General features: G+C 41.0%; 2 protein-coding genes across 2 annotated transcripts; one reads left to right on the forward strand and one right to left on the reverse strand.

Moving 5' to 3' along the window:
* Window positions 1-183: 183 nt before the first annotated feature.
* Window positions 184-934, reverse strand: SMIM27 (small integral membrane protein 27). The gene is made up of 2 exons (XM_055301780.1): window positions 751-934; window positions 184-403 (listed from the first exon to the last, which is right to left on the reverse strand). The coding sequence occupies exons 1-2, from the start codon at window positions 793-795 to the stop codon at window positions 296-298; spliced, it is 153 nt and encodes a 50-aa protein (XP_055157755.1). The 5' UTR covers window positions 796-934; the 3' UTR covers window positions 184-295.
* On the forward strand, window positions 540-14,890 carry TOPORS (TOP1 binding arginine/serine rich protein, E3 ubiquitin ligase). The gene is made up of 3 exons (XM_055301776.1): window positions 540-796; window positions 2,248-2,442; window positions 8,370-14,890. The coding sequence occupies exons 1-3, from the start codon at window positions 794-796 to the stop codon at window positions 11,301-11,303; spliced, it is 3,132 nt and encodes a 1,043-aa protein (XP_055157751.1). The 5' UTR covers window positions 540-793; the 3' UTR covers window positions 11,304-14,890.

The raw sequence follows: 14,890 nt of genomic DNA on the forward strand, positions 1-14,890 counted from the left end.
TTAAAGAAGACTGAGGCATTTTAAGAGGTACTTTAGAAACTCTAGGTTGAAAAGCTTGTCATTCCATCTATGGTTCAGTACCCACATGCTGTCAGATCTAGGTTGGTTTGTTTTATATAAGAATGTAAAAGAAAACCTCTGTGAAAATTAGATTGGTGGTGATTATAAAGGACTACGCAAAAATAAATTTATAAGCATCGCATAATGGATTTTACTTTAAATCTAGACACCTGCCAGGGAAGCATCAGGTAAAGAACTATGTGCAAAGCATTAAATCCAGAGGAATTCCAAATATTCATCCCCAAGATTTGTCTGGGTACTCCTTGCTTAGCTGTCGTCGTGCAGCTACTGTCGATGCATAGATGACATATCCCCAGGAAAGCAATACGATCGCGAGGAGCAACTAAAAAAATGCAAGAGGGGGAATAAAGGCCAAAAAAATTACGTAAGTGATAATTCAGTTCCCTCCCTCCCCCCGCACCGACAGGTCGCCGAGGTGGTACGTTGCTAAGGTGAGAATTACAGTGAAAACCTCGAATAAATGGGGTCCCGGAGGCAAGTACACCCCGCGCCCTTACGTAAGAGGCGGAAGAGCGTGTCTTCCAGGAAGAGGCGGAGTCGAGGTGAGAGAGTGAAAGCCTTAATACAGGAATGGGTTTTGGAGTTTCTGGGCGCTGAAGAAATAGGGGGCCTTCCGCCTGCGGGCCTAGGGAGTCGACACCGTGGAGCCCCCCCAGACCAGGGACTTACCACTGAATAAATCCAGTCCAGGGTGCGGCGACTCACTGGCTTCATGGTAAGGAGGCGGCGGCGGCCTGCGGGAACGAGGGAAGCCGTAGGCCCTAGAGTCACCTCCGGGGCGGCGGCTGCCGAGCGGCGGCAGCCATCTTTCAGCCGGGCACGAGCGCCCGCCCCTCGCCTCCGGCAGCGTTTCCCATCAGCCAGGCCGGCCTCTTCCGCCCGGAGCTGGAGGCGGGCTCACGTGATCGGGGGGCCTAGCTCGCCGTGGGGGGACCGGGTAAAATAAAGGAGGAACGTGTTAAAAATGGCCTTTTCCGCCACTTAGATGGACGTGCCGTGTCAACTGGTCTTTCCGTTGCAGCGCAATATTCGTGCAAGATAATATGCCGTCTGTGCATTTAAAAATTTATTTGAAAAAAATAATCTTCATTTTAAGTATGACACTGGCCTCTAACGCCGGAGAGATGAACATTTCCTCCCGCATTTCTTTCCACGTAATACAGAGAGACGTTCGCATATTTATCATTGACTTAAGAGTACCACCCACTTTTATATGACAGCGACGAGTCGTGGTGGGGAGTCCCTGTTCATTGAGCCCTTCTTCCAGAAACAAGAGTCTTGGAGAACGCAATGGCTTGTGGATGTAAATGGTACTTCTAAGAAATGACGTAACTGCCAATCAACAAGTGTTTTGGGGGCGCTTTTTGTGTGCTTAGGACGGTAGCACGTATCAAATTTTCAGCCAGAGACGGCGTTTTGTACGCGGGCCGTTGTAGCAAGTCTAGCTCTGCAATGTTTTGGGACGCTCTGGTGTGGGGCCTGTGGGTAGAACGGGGCAGTGGGCCGCCTTAGGCCCAGACGTTCTGTGCCTGTGCCTGTCAGATATCACCTAAAGAGGGCTTTAACCCGGATTCCTTTGAGAGGAAAAACCTTGTCTTGGGAAGATTTTAAGGCCCCGTTCTCTTAGGTAATTCCTGTTTACCCCTAGGCTGGAGTAGATTTCTTTACGAAGACCGCGTAGGACCCTGCTTGGGCCCTGGCTCTGGATTCCGTTCGAATCCCAGAGTTCTGTCCCAGCTGTGCAACTGGAGGCGGCCCCTTCCCCTCCAAGTAACTCCGTTCCTTTTTACACTGGAGGTAATTTCAGTGACTTCTCGCAGAGTTTGGTCAGTTTTAAACGAGACCAAGCTAAGTTAGGAGCGAACGTCAAGTATCGCGCCTGTAGGCCCCGGAAACTCCTGGTAACGGGAATGATGGTGGCGGTGAGGGATTTGTGCCTGGGAGATTCTCGGAGCTTTTACTCCGGGAGTAGGGGCGGGGGTGGGGGGGGAAGGGCCGGGGCTCGGGCGGGCATTCTAGGCCCCGCCCTCCATGCCGGCGCCCTTCTACCGCGCATGCGTTACGCACGCGGGTGCTGTGTTTTGACGCGCGGGGAGCTGCGGAGTGGGTCTCGTTTCTGCTGCCTCCCCCCAAGCTGCCATTGGTGATGAGCGCTTTACGTCACAGGGGTCGCAGCAGCCGCCGGGGTCTCCGCTGTCTCGCGAGGAGGGTGAAGCGCCCCCGCCTGCTCCCGCGCCTGAGGGCCGGCGGCGAAGTCGCCGGGTACGCCTTCGCGGATCCTGCCGTCATCGACCTAGCTTTCTGGGCCGCCGGGAGCTTGGCTCGAGCGCGCCAGCCGGGCCTGCGCCGGTATCCTCCGAGGTGAGTGAGATTCGGAACAATGGGGCGCGGGGGTCGGGAGGGGTGGGCCGGCCGGGCTCCGGGCCTGCAAAGAGGCCCAGGCACCGGGGAGCTGCGATCTGGGCCCGAGGGGCCGGCCGGGCCTCGGCGGGGCGGGGCGGGGCGGGGCTGGCGGCGGGCGGGCGGGCGGCTCCGGTGTCGCACCTGTGGATTTGTGCCGGTGGGCGGGGGAGGGCCGCGTTTCCTAGAAGCCCTCCCGAGGGGCGCGAGCCTGGCGGTGTACTGGAAAGAGCTTGGCCTCGAGGGGGTGGCGGTGGGGGTGGGGAACCCGCACGGAGCACAGCGTTCGCGTCTCCTCAGAGGTGTGCCGGAGGTTAGGTTGAGCGTCCTCCTCTCGCCGCCTGCCTGTAAAATGGGAGTAGCAGCCTTGTAGTTCGTTGTGATTATGTAATGCACGTGGGGCTTATCTGCGGGCCTGGCGGTGGCCGTTCTCAGCCGGAGGAGGCCACTATCACGGTGCTGTTACACGTAGGGGGCCGGCCGGGCTCGCCTGCCTGGTTTCTCCGTCCTTCCAGTCAGGGCGGCTTTCCTCGTGGGCTGCCGAGTCGTAGCCTGGAAGGGGGCAGTACTGAGGTGAAGCAAACAATGTCTGAAGGGCAAAAGGGAACAGAATTTTTGGTAGGTAAACTTCAAGATTATTTAAGTTAAATTAAGAGTTACCCGAGATTTAAGTTAATGGCGAAGTTTGGGTTCTTTGTTTGTTTGTTTTTTTAACTGTTTTTATTGCTTGTAGTCCATGAAATTCAAAGCTGTAGTCAGCCAAAACCATCATGATTAGCTGGAATGAGTGGCTTTAGCGGGGAATGGTTCCCTAAAAGTTCTTTTTATGTCTGATATTGGAATTAAAATTTATAAGATCTGGTTAATAGATCCTTTAAGATCCGAATGATCCTTGGGAACTGGTGATTAAATTGCAGTTGAAGGAGGTACAGTGATTTCGCTAAGGTAATAAAAAGAACCCAGATTATTTTTTTAATACTTGGGGTTTATTCCAGTGCATCTTATTTTGTACCCTTTTTAGCCACCTTGCGTGGATATACGAAAAGCAGTAATTATATTTAGAAAAAAAAGATTATTTGTGGGCAGCCCCGGTGGCACAGCAGTTTGGCGCCGCCTGCAGCCCGGGGTGTGATCCTGGGGACCCGGGATCGAGTCCCACGCCGGCCTCCCTGCATGGAGCCTGCTTCTCCCTCTGCCTGCGTCTCTGCCTCTCTCTGTGTGTGTGTCTAAATGAATGAATGAATGAATGAATGAATGAATGAATGAAAAAAGATTATTTGTTATAGTTTTCCTGAGTTTTTATAATCAGCTATAGGTGATGGAAAGGACTAAAATTAACTTTATTTTCACATGGGGGAACAGTATTAAATTCTTACCCCATACTAATCATGCTAAGAGTTTACATAGAGTATATATGCCTTCACACAACCATCTTTTCAGGCAGGCGCTAGTACTTAATCTATTTTAGAATTGAGAAATTCTAAGGTTTTGAGAAATTAAATAATTTTCTCCAGATCACACCATTAATAAGTGGTTTTGATTTTCACCCTGGCTCTGCATTAGAATTGATATCATTCCCCTATATGTAATCACCATTTTTAAATATCCAGTCTATAATTTAGCCTTCAGCCCTTGATTCTTCTCTCTCCCCCCCCCCATCTATTTTCCCTAGGTAAGTATGCTTGTTAATATCTGAAATTCCCCCAAAATGTGACAGGAAGCATTCTTACCTTGTTAAAGCCAATAGGTTTAAAATTTGGGGAAGGTTTGGCTTAATCAGTGTATCCTAAAGATGATAAACTTTATTTAGAATTTGGGAGGCTTGGTTAAGGAAATAGGATCAGAAGAACTGATTTTTCTCTTTATGTTTATGGAAAATTAACTTGAAGTCCCAATTCCTGGAGTGCCAGGATACAGAAACCTTATTGCAGGCTTCTAGAACCTGAAGCACTAAATGTGCCATCTGTTCCACTTTTGCTACTTAAACCTAGAATTTATAAAGAAACTAGTAATCTTAATCTGTCCCCTAGTTTGTATTATGCCTTAATTTGTATTTTTAAAGCCACTTTATGGAGATATAGTTTATATTCCATCCATAAAGTTTACCTGTTTAACGTGTGTAACCCAGTGGTTTTTAGTATACTTAGAGAGTTGTGCAACTATAATTGAACATTTTCATCATTCCACAAATAAACTGTGTAATCTCTCTCCCTCCCCAGCAACCAGCAGTCTATTTCCATCTGTAGATTTGCCTATTCTGGACATTTCATATAAATGGCATCATACAATATGTGACTTTTTTTTTCTCCATTTTGCCTAATGAAAAGTTTCCGTTCTTATTGTAGCATGTATCTGTTTCATCTTTTTTATTGCTCGATAATATTCCACTGTACGGATATACCACATTCTATTTTTCTTTTCATAAGTTGGTAGGGTTGTTTCCACTTCTGAGCTTTTATGATAAATGTTGCTATGAATATTCACATGTAAGTTTTGGTATGGACAGTATGTTTTCTTGGATGGGTATTGAATTCCAGGGTCATATGGTAATTCTATTTCATTTGTATCTCAGCAAATATTGTAGCAAATTTTTTTTTAAAGTAATTTCTACACCCAGTGAGGGGCTTTAACTCATGACCCTGAGATCAAGAGTTACATGCTCTACTGGCTGAGCCAGCCAGATGCCCCATTAGTAAATGTGTTAATTTTAGCATTAGTGATGCTTTTGAAGGAAAATCTCTTATTTGATGATGTATATGCATTGCCACTGTTTGATGTTTCTGATGAATACTGTTCTTTATATCTAAAGATATTACTATGAGAAATACAACTCTATTTTTTTATATCTTATGGATATTCCTGATCATTCTTTTGCCCTGTTCTATACTGTCGAAGTGGTTAACAGGCTTGTTATAAAACTAGGGAAGGGAAGAAAAGTTGTGTTTTTGTTTTTAAGGTTTTATTTATTGGAGAGCAAGTGCATGCACAAGCAGGGCCAGAAGGAGAGGGAGAAGCAAACTCCCCCCTGAGCAGGCAGCCCCATGGGGGGCTGGGGCTCAGTCCCAAGATTCTGGGATCATGACCTGGGCCAAAGGCAGATGCTTAACTGGCTGAGCCACCTAAGATCCCTTAAGATTCCATTAAAAAAAAAAAAAATTCTACTTAGTTGAGATTTTGTTTTATTTGAATTTTAAGTTTACTACCTACAAATTTCTTTTAAGAAAATGCATTCAGGGTTGTAATTTTTATGTGAACTGCAAATGTTCAATAAACACTACAGTTCTGTATTTCCATGACATAAATCAAGGTACAATGTATTAACTTTAAATTCACCAGTTTTTTAAAAAAGTCTAATAATCACTTTATTATATAGAAGGCCAAACTAAAAAATCTAGATTTTATTGAATGTTTCCAGTTTATAGTTTTAGGGGAAACGTGGTCAGTCCAGATTCCCTGATTACCTATCCAATTTCTCTCCACTCTTCATTCCTTCCCCTAATGTACAGACTCTGTCTGTGATCCTGAAAATTTTTATTTTTAGGCTTTTTATTTCCTGGGAGGAAGAATAAAAATGTTAGAAGTAGGAAAAAATGCCGAGAAATTTAAATATTATTAAGGTTTAGATATATTAATGACAGTTATTATTGTATATAGTTAAATACATTAATGAAAGCAGTTTATTATAATTACATGCTGTTTAAGAGCAGTGGTGATTTCTGTATTTCTAGTCTAGAAAATAACAGACTAGAAATATTTGGATCCCTGAAGAAACATTTGTTCAGTATTAATTGATTTCCTATTAAGTTATGTCTCTGAGAAAGATGCCCTTAGATGAGCAAGTTTAATTTGAAATTTCTGATGAAATAGTTACATTTCACAATCATGAATTTTTGTTGTGGGTTTGTTTTTGTTAGAATTTGGTAGAATTTGGCCAGTTTTTTGGTTTTTTTTTTTTTTTTTTTTTTTTTTAGATTTTATTTATTTATTCATGAGAGACAGAGACAGAGAGAGAGAGAGAGAGGCAGAGACACGGGCTGAGGGAGAAGCAGGCTCCATGCAGGGAGCCTGATGTGGGACTGGATCCCGGGACTCCAGGGTCACACCCTGGCCTGAAGGCAGGCGCTAAACCGCTGAGCCACCCAGGGATCCATTCCCTGGCCAGTGTTTAGAAAGTTATAATTCCCTTAGACTAAATTGATAGCAGTTGACCGCTGATGGAACTTTCTATGATAGAGGAGGTAGAGAAAGATGAATAATAGGCCCAGGAAACCTAAAGAAACTTTTTTTTTTTTTTTAAGATTTGATTTATTTTTTATTCATGAGAGACACAGAGAGAGGCAGAGAGACCAGGTAGAGTGAGAAGCAAGCTCCATGAAGGGAGCCGGATGTGGGACTCTATCCTGGGATGCCAGGATGTTGCCCTGGGCCAAAGGCAGACTCTCAACCTCTGAGCCACCCAGTCGTCCCGAAAGAAACATTTTTAATATATACTCAATGATTAATATAGAGTGCAGCTAAAGAGTGATTTATAAAATAACCAGGCCAAAAATGTGATGCATACCAAATTTCAGCTCTGGCAAATTTGCAAGTTAATGGGTTGGGGCACCTAGGTAGCTCAGTTGGTTAAACATCCATCTGCTTTTGGCTCAGGTCATGATCCCAGCATTCTGGGATCAAGCCCCCTGTCAGGCTCTCTGCTTGGTAGGGGATCGGGGAGCCTGCTTCTCCTCTCCATCTGCTGTTCCCCCTGCCTGTGTTTCCGTGTGCGCTGTTTCAGATAAATAAATCTTAAAAAAGGTGGGGGGGGGTGTCAACATAAACTGATACATTTAAAGAAAACAAAACTAATTAAGATTCTAGTGATCCTTGTGGGGAAAAAATAATAAGGGAAGGGCACTGGAAGCATGATTTCAAGAAACTTTGTGGCTGCCTTTGGATTAAATAAAAAAGCTCAAAGACTTAGTAATGTAAGGAATCAGTGAGGAATTGAATATAGTAGTGTAACCATAGTATAATAATACTAACGGCAACTAATATTTATACAGCAGTTGCTAGGAGCCAGGAACTATTCTTTGGACACCTTTACATATATTATTTCATTTAGTCCTCACTAAAAGATACTCTCTCTGTGTGAAAAAATCTTCCACTAAAAACTACAGAATTGGTTTAAACAGGTAAACTTTTGGTATGCAAATTATCTCACTGTAGTTATGTTTAAAGGTATACATTCAATATTTTACATAAATAAAGCAAGTCAGTAGTCTATATTGCTCAGGGGATATGTATGCAAGAACTGAAACAGTAGATAGAAATAACACTAGCTGAGGACTGGTGTTTTTGGTTTTTATTTTCTAGAGGGGGATAGGAGGAGAAGATAAGGGATATTTAAAAAATACTGAAATAGCCATGAAAAAAATCTTGCTAAATCTGAGTGGTGGATACATGGGTACTTGGCAGATTGTGTGTGTGTGTGTATAAGTATATAAATATATATACCTTTATATATTTATATGTGTATAAAATTCTTTTTGGTTAAATTCTTTTTTAAAAGAACAGAATGCTACATAATATTTGAGAGCTTCCTGGGTACCAGGCACCTTTTCTAAGGTCTTCATAAACCCTGTGATGCAGGTTCTATTATTGCTGATACATAGTCACACTGCTGGTGTGAAACCAGGATTCAAACCCAGGAAATATGTGACTTTTAGAGCTTGTGTTTTAAGTACTATATGACTATGTTACACTGTCCCTTCATATTACAAGGTTAATGAGCTACTCAGCTATTTTCACCAAAGTATGTTTCACAATCATTTATTTGAATTTTTTTTTTCAGATTTTAGTGTGTTCTTTTTTTCTGGTTACTGATGTATTTTTTTTCCCTTTTACAGATAATGGCATCAGCTGCTAAGGAATTTAAAATGGACAACTTTTCACCTAAAGCTGGTACTAGCAAATTGCAACAGACAGTACCAGCTGATGCATCTCCTGATTCTAAGTGTCCTATATGTTTGGATAGATTTGATAATGTGTCTTACTTAGATCGCTGTTTACATAAGTTCTGTTTTCGCTGTGTACAGGAGTGGTCAAAAAACAAAGCTGAATGTCCACTATGTAAACAGCCCTTTGATTCTATTTTCCATTCTGTGAGGGCAGAAGATGACTTCAAGGAGTATGTCCTAAGGCCTTCATATAATGGTTCTTTTGCAACCCCTGATGTTCCACGATTTCGCTATCGTACAACTATGACAAGAGATCGAAGTGCTTCTGTTTATTCACCTAATAGTACTATGAGTAGAAGAACAACAACTCCACCAGATAGTGGAGTACTATTTGAGGGGTTAGGCATTTCAACAAGACCTAGAAATGGTGAAATTCCTCAACTTATGAGACAGATTGCAGTAAGGAGGCCAACTACTGCAGATGAAAGATCTTTGCGGAAAATTCAAGAACAGGATATTATTAATTTTAGACGAACTCTTTATCGTGCTGGCGCCCGTGTTAGAAATATTGAAGATGGTGGTCGCTGCAGGGATATTTCAGCTGAATTTTTCCGTAGAAATCCAGCTTGCCTTCACAGATTAGTCCCCTGGCTAAAACGTGAACTTACAGTTCTTTTTGGAGCTCATGGATCTTTAGTGAATATTGTCCAGCACATCATCATGAGTAATGTTACTCGCTATGACTTGGAAAGTCGGGAATTTGTGTCTGACTTAAGACCATTTCTGCTTAATCGGACTGAGCATTTTATACATGAATTTATCAGTTTTGCTCGATCTCCTTTTAACATGGCAGCTTTTGACCAGCATGCTAATTATGATTGCCCTGCTCCTTCATATGAAGAAGGTAGCCATTCTGATTCTTCAGTCATAACAATATCTCCTGATGAAGCTGAGACTCAAGAGTTAGATATCAATGTAACCACTGTTAGTCAGGCACCGTGGGATGATGAAACTCCAGGGCCATCTTACTCAAGCTCAGAACAGGTACACGCTGCCATGTCTTCCCTTTTAAATACTTCTGATAGTTCAGATGAAGAACTTGTAACAGGAAGAGCCACATCTCAGATACAAGGAGTACAAACTAATGAAGACCTCAATAATGACAGTGATTCTTCTTCAGATAATTGTGTCATTGTTGGGTTTGTTAAACCACTAGCTGAGAGGACCCCAGAACTTGTTGAACTGTCCTCTGATTCTGAGGAGTTAGGCTCTTATGAGAAAATGGAGACTGTGAAGACACAAGAACAGTCTTATAGTTCTGGTGATAGTGATGTTAGTAGATGCTCATCTCCACACTCTGTCCTTGGAAAGGATGAGCAAATAAATAAAGGTCAATGTGGTTCTGGTAAAAGAATCAAGTCAAAGAAAGAAGAGAAGCACTCTACATCATTGTCATCTCCCAGAGACCTGAGCTCGTCTATCAGAGGAGACAGGGTATATTCCCCATATAACCGTAGACACAGGAGGAGGGGAAGATCAAGAAGTTCAGATTCTCGTTCCCAGAGTAGAAGTGGGCATGATCAGAAGAGTCGTAGAAAGCATCATGGGAAGAAAAGGATGAAAAGCAAAAGGTCCAGGAGCAGGGAGAGTAGCAGACCTAGAGGTAGAAGGGACAAGAAGAGATCAAGAACTAGAGACAGCAGTTGGTCAAGAAGAAGTCAGACTCTCTCTCTCAGTAGCGAAAGCACAAGCAGATCAAGATCTCGTAGCAGTGATCATGGTAAAAGAAGATCACGGAGCAGAAATAGAGATCGTTATTATTTAAGAAATAATTATGGAAGCAGGTATAAGTGGGAGTATACTTACTATAGTAGAAACAAGGACAGGGATGGCTATGAATCATCTTATAGGAGGAGGACTCTGTCCAGAGCTCATTATTCCAGACAATCTTCAAGTCCAGAATTTAGAATTCAGTCCTTTTCTGAAAGAACAAATGCTAGGAAAAAAAATAATCACAGTGAAAGGAAGTATTACTACTATGAAAGGCACAGATCAAGAAGCTTGTCCAGTAATAGATCAAAAACTGCATCTACAGGGCCTGACTGGGTAAGAAATGAAAAGCCCGGAGGGAAACGAAAATACAAAACACGGCATTTGGAGGGTACTAATGAAGTGGCTCAACCTTCTCGTGAGTTTGCTTCTAAAGTAAAGGAAAGTCATTACCAAAAGTCCTCATCAAAATTGGATGGCAACCATAAAAATGAGAGTGACAGCTTTTCAGACAGCCGATCATCAGACAGAGAGACAAAACACAAAAGGAGAAAAAGGAGGACCCGGAGCCTAAGTGTAGAGATAGTTTATGAGGGCAAAGCTACTGATACAACTAGGCATCATAAAAAGAAAAAGAAGAAGCACAAGAAGAAGCATAAGAAACATCATGGGGACAATGGTTCACGTTCGCCAGTTGTAATTACCATTGACAGTGATAGTGATAAGGATTCTGAAGTAAAGGAAGATACAGAATGTGACAATAGTGGTCCTCAGGACCCTCTACAAAATGAGTTTTTGCCTCCTCCCTTGGAACCATTTGAAGCTAAAGATGTAGTTACAATAGAAGATGAATTTGGCATCCTAGACAAGGAGTGTACTATTTCCACACTTAATGACAACTTGAATAATGCCAACAAAACTGTGGATGATATTCCACCCCAGGCAGCTTCAGTTGAACAGACTCTTGATGTAAGAGAAGAGAGTACTTTTGCCTCTGATTTGGAGAACCAGCCCAGTAATGTTGCTATTCACACTGAGCCATCAAGGCAGTTGCCGTCTCCACGGACATCGTTAATGTCAGTATCTCTTGGTAGAGACCACGATATGTCTTAAAACTGCCAAAGCATCTCATTGAGAATTCTGATGGTATAAGAAAAAAAAAAAAAAAAGAACAGTGTCATCTACTGCAGTCTATTTAAAGATGACTTTTGGTGAAAACTCTTAGCCCCTTAAAAATATTTTAAGTAATTTTTTTTGTGTTAAAAATTTGTAAAAATCATTATTTGTTCAAAAAGTATGTATGTCCCACCCTCAGAGATATGCACTTTTAAGTGAGGAAAATGATATTGCTAGCAGTTTATTTAAAACTTGGGATCCTTTTTAAATAAAAAAATATAAATTTTAGAAGTTATTTCATAAAGCCATATGGTATTGACATATTTTTAAAGTAGTCAATGAGTATTTTTGAATTTTTTTTTTGAGAGTTATTCTGGAAATGTGTTATAAGCTAGGAGAATCCCTTTGGACAGTTTATTTTTCTTCTTAAAAATTTGTATGATTCAAAACCATTTCTTCAGGTTAAATTGAGGCATTTTAATCTGCACAGTTTGACACCTGCCAAAAGAAAAATTTAAATATTTCCTTTATATACTTGTTTATCTGGACTGCCAGTAAAACAAATGTGTATTCAACAAAATAAAAAATAAAACAGTAACACTTTAACAAGAATCTAGAAATTTTCCTACGCAGTGTTGCCTTAAAAAAAAAAAAATCGAATTACTTGAACTACTTAGAGGAGCTAAAATCTTCAAAATAGTTAAGGGTATACTTGTTAATACTAAATTTCAAGTGATCTGCATTTCAATTTAGTTCGTTAATCTGATTATGAGGAATATCTTCAGCAGAATGCAGCTATGTAGCATTTAGCTTACTAAAAACAAAAGGTCCTTGCCAAAGGTCTTTTACATTGGTACTTACACACAAAGTAATTATGTTTATGTTTTATTCTGTTTTAGAAATGACAAATTGCTCTCCATCTATCCTAAAATAAGATTGCCAGTAACAGAACTTGGATTAAGTCTAATTCAGCCTTCAGTTTGCCTTGCTACCATATTCATTTGTTGTTCAACAGAAATTGGGATGCCTGATGTGTGGCAGGTTCTGTACTATGTTTTTAGGGTTTTAGTGGTAGAACAAAGCAGATCCGCTCCTTGCCATTGTGGAACATTTATGTAAACATTACAAACCATAAGTTCTGTGGAGGGGAAAGTATGATTTCCTAGAAGAGCATACAGTGGGGGCCTAATCTCATGTGGAAATGATGGCTGAATTGAAATTCAGAAAACAGATGTTAGCTAGGAGTAGAGTTGTTCTTACCAAAGGGAAAGATTATCCAAAGATTCAAAAGCAGAAGGATAGCCTTGCATATTCCAAGAATTGAAAGAAGGCAAAGTTAGTCACAGGGCAGAGTGTGGCACTAAGCTTTGTTGGTCATGTTTGTATTTGTCCTAATGGCGATAGGAAATTCTTTAAAAATGACAATCAAAATTGATGTTTGCAATTTTTATAAGATTAGACATTGAGAAATTATGGGAAGTTGATCAAGGAATATAATTTGAAATTATGATTTTGTAGTTTAAGTATTAAAAACAATGCTATTTTATTTTCTGACTTTACATATTTTTAAACATTTAGTGAAAACCTATCTTAGTGTTGTCAGTTAAACACATGAAACTCATCTTAATACGTGGCAGCATCATATCATCCTCTTAGGGGTTCAGGCCAAAAATTTCCCGGTCTTTGATTCTCCTCCTTCAGCCCTCTCATTCAATCCCCAAATCCTGGTCACTAAATATTTCTAATGTGTCTACACGGTTATCCAATCTAGATAGCCATGATCTCTTACCTGTGCTTTTACAGTGGGTCGGCCTGCATCCATTGTTGCTCTAAACCTACCTGTTTGCCTCCAGCCTTTCTTGATGTAGCAGTCAAAATATTTTTTTTTAAAGTTTTTGTTTTGTTTCATTCCCCTATTTAAAAATCTTTCAGTAATTTTCTGTTATTCTTAAGATAGTTAATGAAAGCAAACAAAAATCCAGCATAATATGTTTTACATACCTCTGCCTAATCAGATTCTGGTTCATTGTCAGCTTTTCTCTCACCTCATTTGTGCTCTGGCCATCCTAATCTTCAGGTCTGTGGAAGTGCTGCTCCCTGTTAATGCAGAGCCTTCATGTGGATTTTTCTTCTGGAAACAATTCCATCCTAAAGGAAAGCTTCTGGTAAAGTGTGCCGTCCTCCATTATTTTCCCTCAATTATTTACACTCTCAATAACCTTGGAGTCCTGTAGTAATTCATTACTAAGTGTTCTCTCACCTGTCTGCAAGTTCTTTGGCAACCATACGTACATTTTCTGGTAAACCACTTCTGTTTTCTTTCATATAGGAAATATTTAAAGCATTTGATGGATGACTAGATAGAAGGGATTTTAAAAATTGGGACCTGCTGTCTGCTTTTAGAGGGTTCCACTGCCTTAACTTTTAGCCTACCAGTATATTCTTTTAAGCTGTTCACCTGATTCAGTGTGTATGAGATATTTTATCTTAACCTCAGATTTTCAGTGTCTTTTTGACTTTTCCTTTGTTTAAAGGAAATGCAATCAAGCATTTGCACTTTCTCGTTCATCAATCCTCAGATTGACAACAGGAAAACTTTTTATTACTTTTACTTCCCAATCCAAGGGCCTCCTCAACCCGTTTAATGTGTAATAAGATGGGCTGTGTGTACAAAGGGGCAACAATTTATTCAGGGTAAGCTGATGGCCCATTCTTGCAGGTTCTTACATCATGGGGAATAATTGCAGTCCTCTGCCAGTGAGATGGACACCCAGAGCCAGTCAGAAGTTTCAGAAGATTCTCCAAGATACAAAAAAATCAAGTATAACCTGGTTCAGTTTGTCACCAGCCCCAGTGTCCCCACTAATGTCCCCACCAGTGACAGTAGGGGAAGGGAAGTAGAGGGAGAAGGGTTACTCTTCACATACCAGATTTCATCAGAATTCTGAGCATGGGTCCATTTTTAACATCAAACTCATTGAGCTATGCACAATCAAAACGTTAACTGATTAAATTACTATAATGTAGCTATCATTGAGACCAGAACTTATGTAGTAGTACCCTCTTACCTGTAAAGGATAAGTTCCAAGATCCACCAGTGAATGCCTACAACTAGATAGTACCTGACTTTGTATGTACTGTTTTCTATTCATACAAAAAAGTGTATAAGTTAGGCACAGGAAGAGATTAATAACAATAAAGTTGGACAATTATAGCAGTACACTGTAATGAAAGTTATATGAATGTGGTCTCTCAAAATAACTTGTACTTGCCCTTCTTGTGATGTGAAATGGTAAAATGCCTAAGGAATGAAGTGAAGTGAATGACCTAGGCATTGTGATGTAAGCATCAGGCTACTGTTGACCTCCCCATACTTCAAAAGGCTTCATAGTTGACTGCGGATGAGGGAGCACTATTCTATAGACATGTCCATTGTTTGATGCCTTTAGGAAAACCTATGTAGGAAACTAAATCATGATTATTGTGTATGCAGCCTACTTTCAAGTGGTTCAGAAAAAATGCGTATATAGATGGAGATGGTGATAAAGTAAATTGTGGCAAAATGTTAAAAATTGAGGGTAAAA

This window comes from Nyctereutes procyonoides, unplaced genomic scaffold (genome assembly GCF_905146905.1).
Source record: "Nyctereutes procyonoides isolate TBG_1078 unplaced genomic scaffold, NYPRO_anot_genome, whole genome shotgun sequence".
NCBI lineage: Eukaryota > Metazoa > Chordata > Mammalia > Carnivora > Canidae > Nyctereutes > Nyctereutes procyonoides.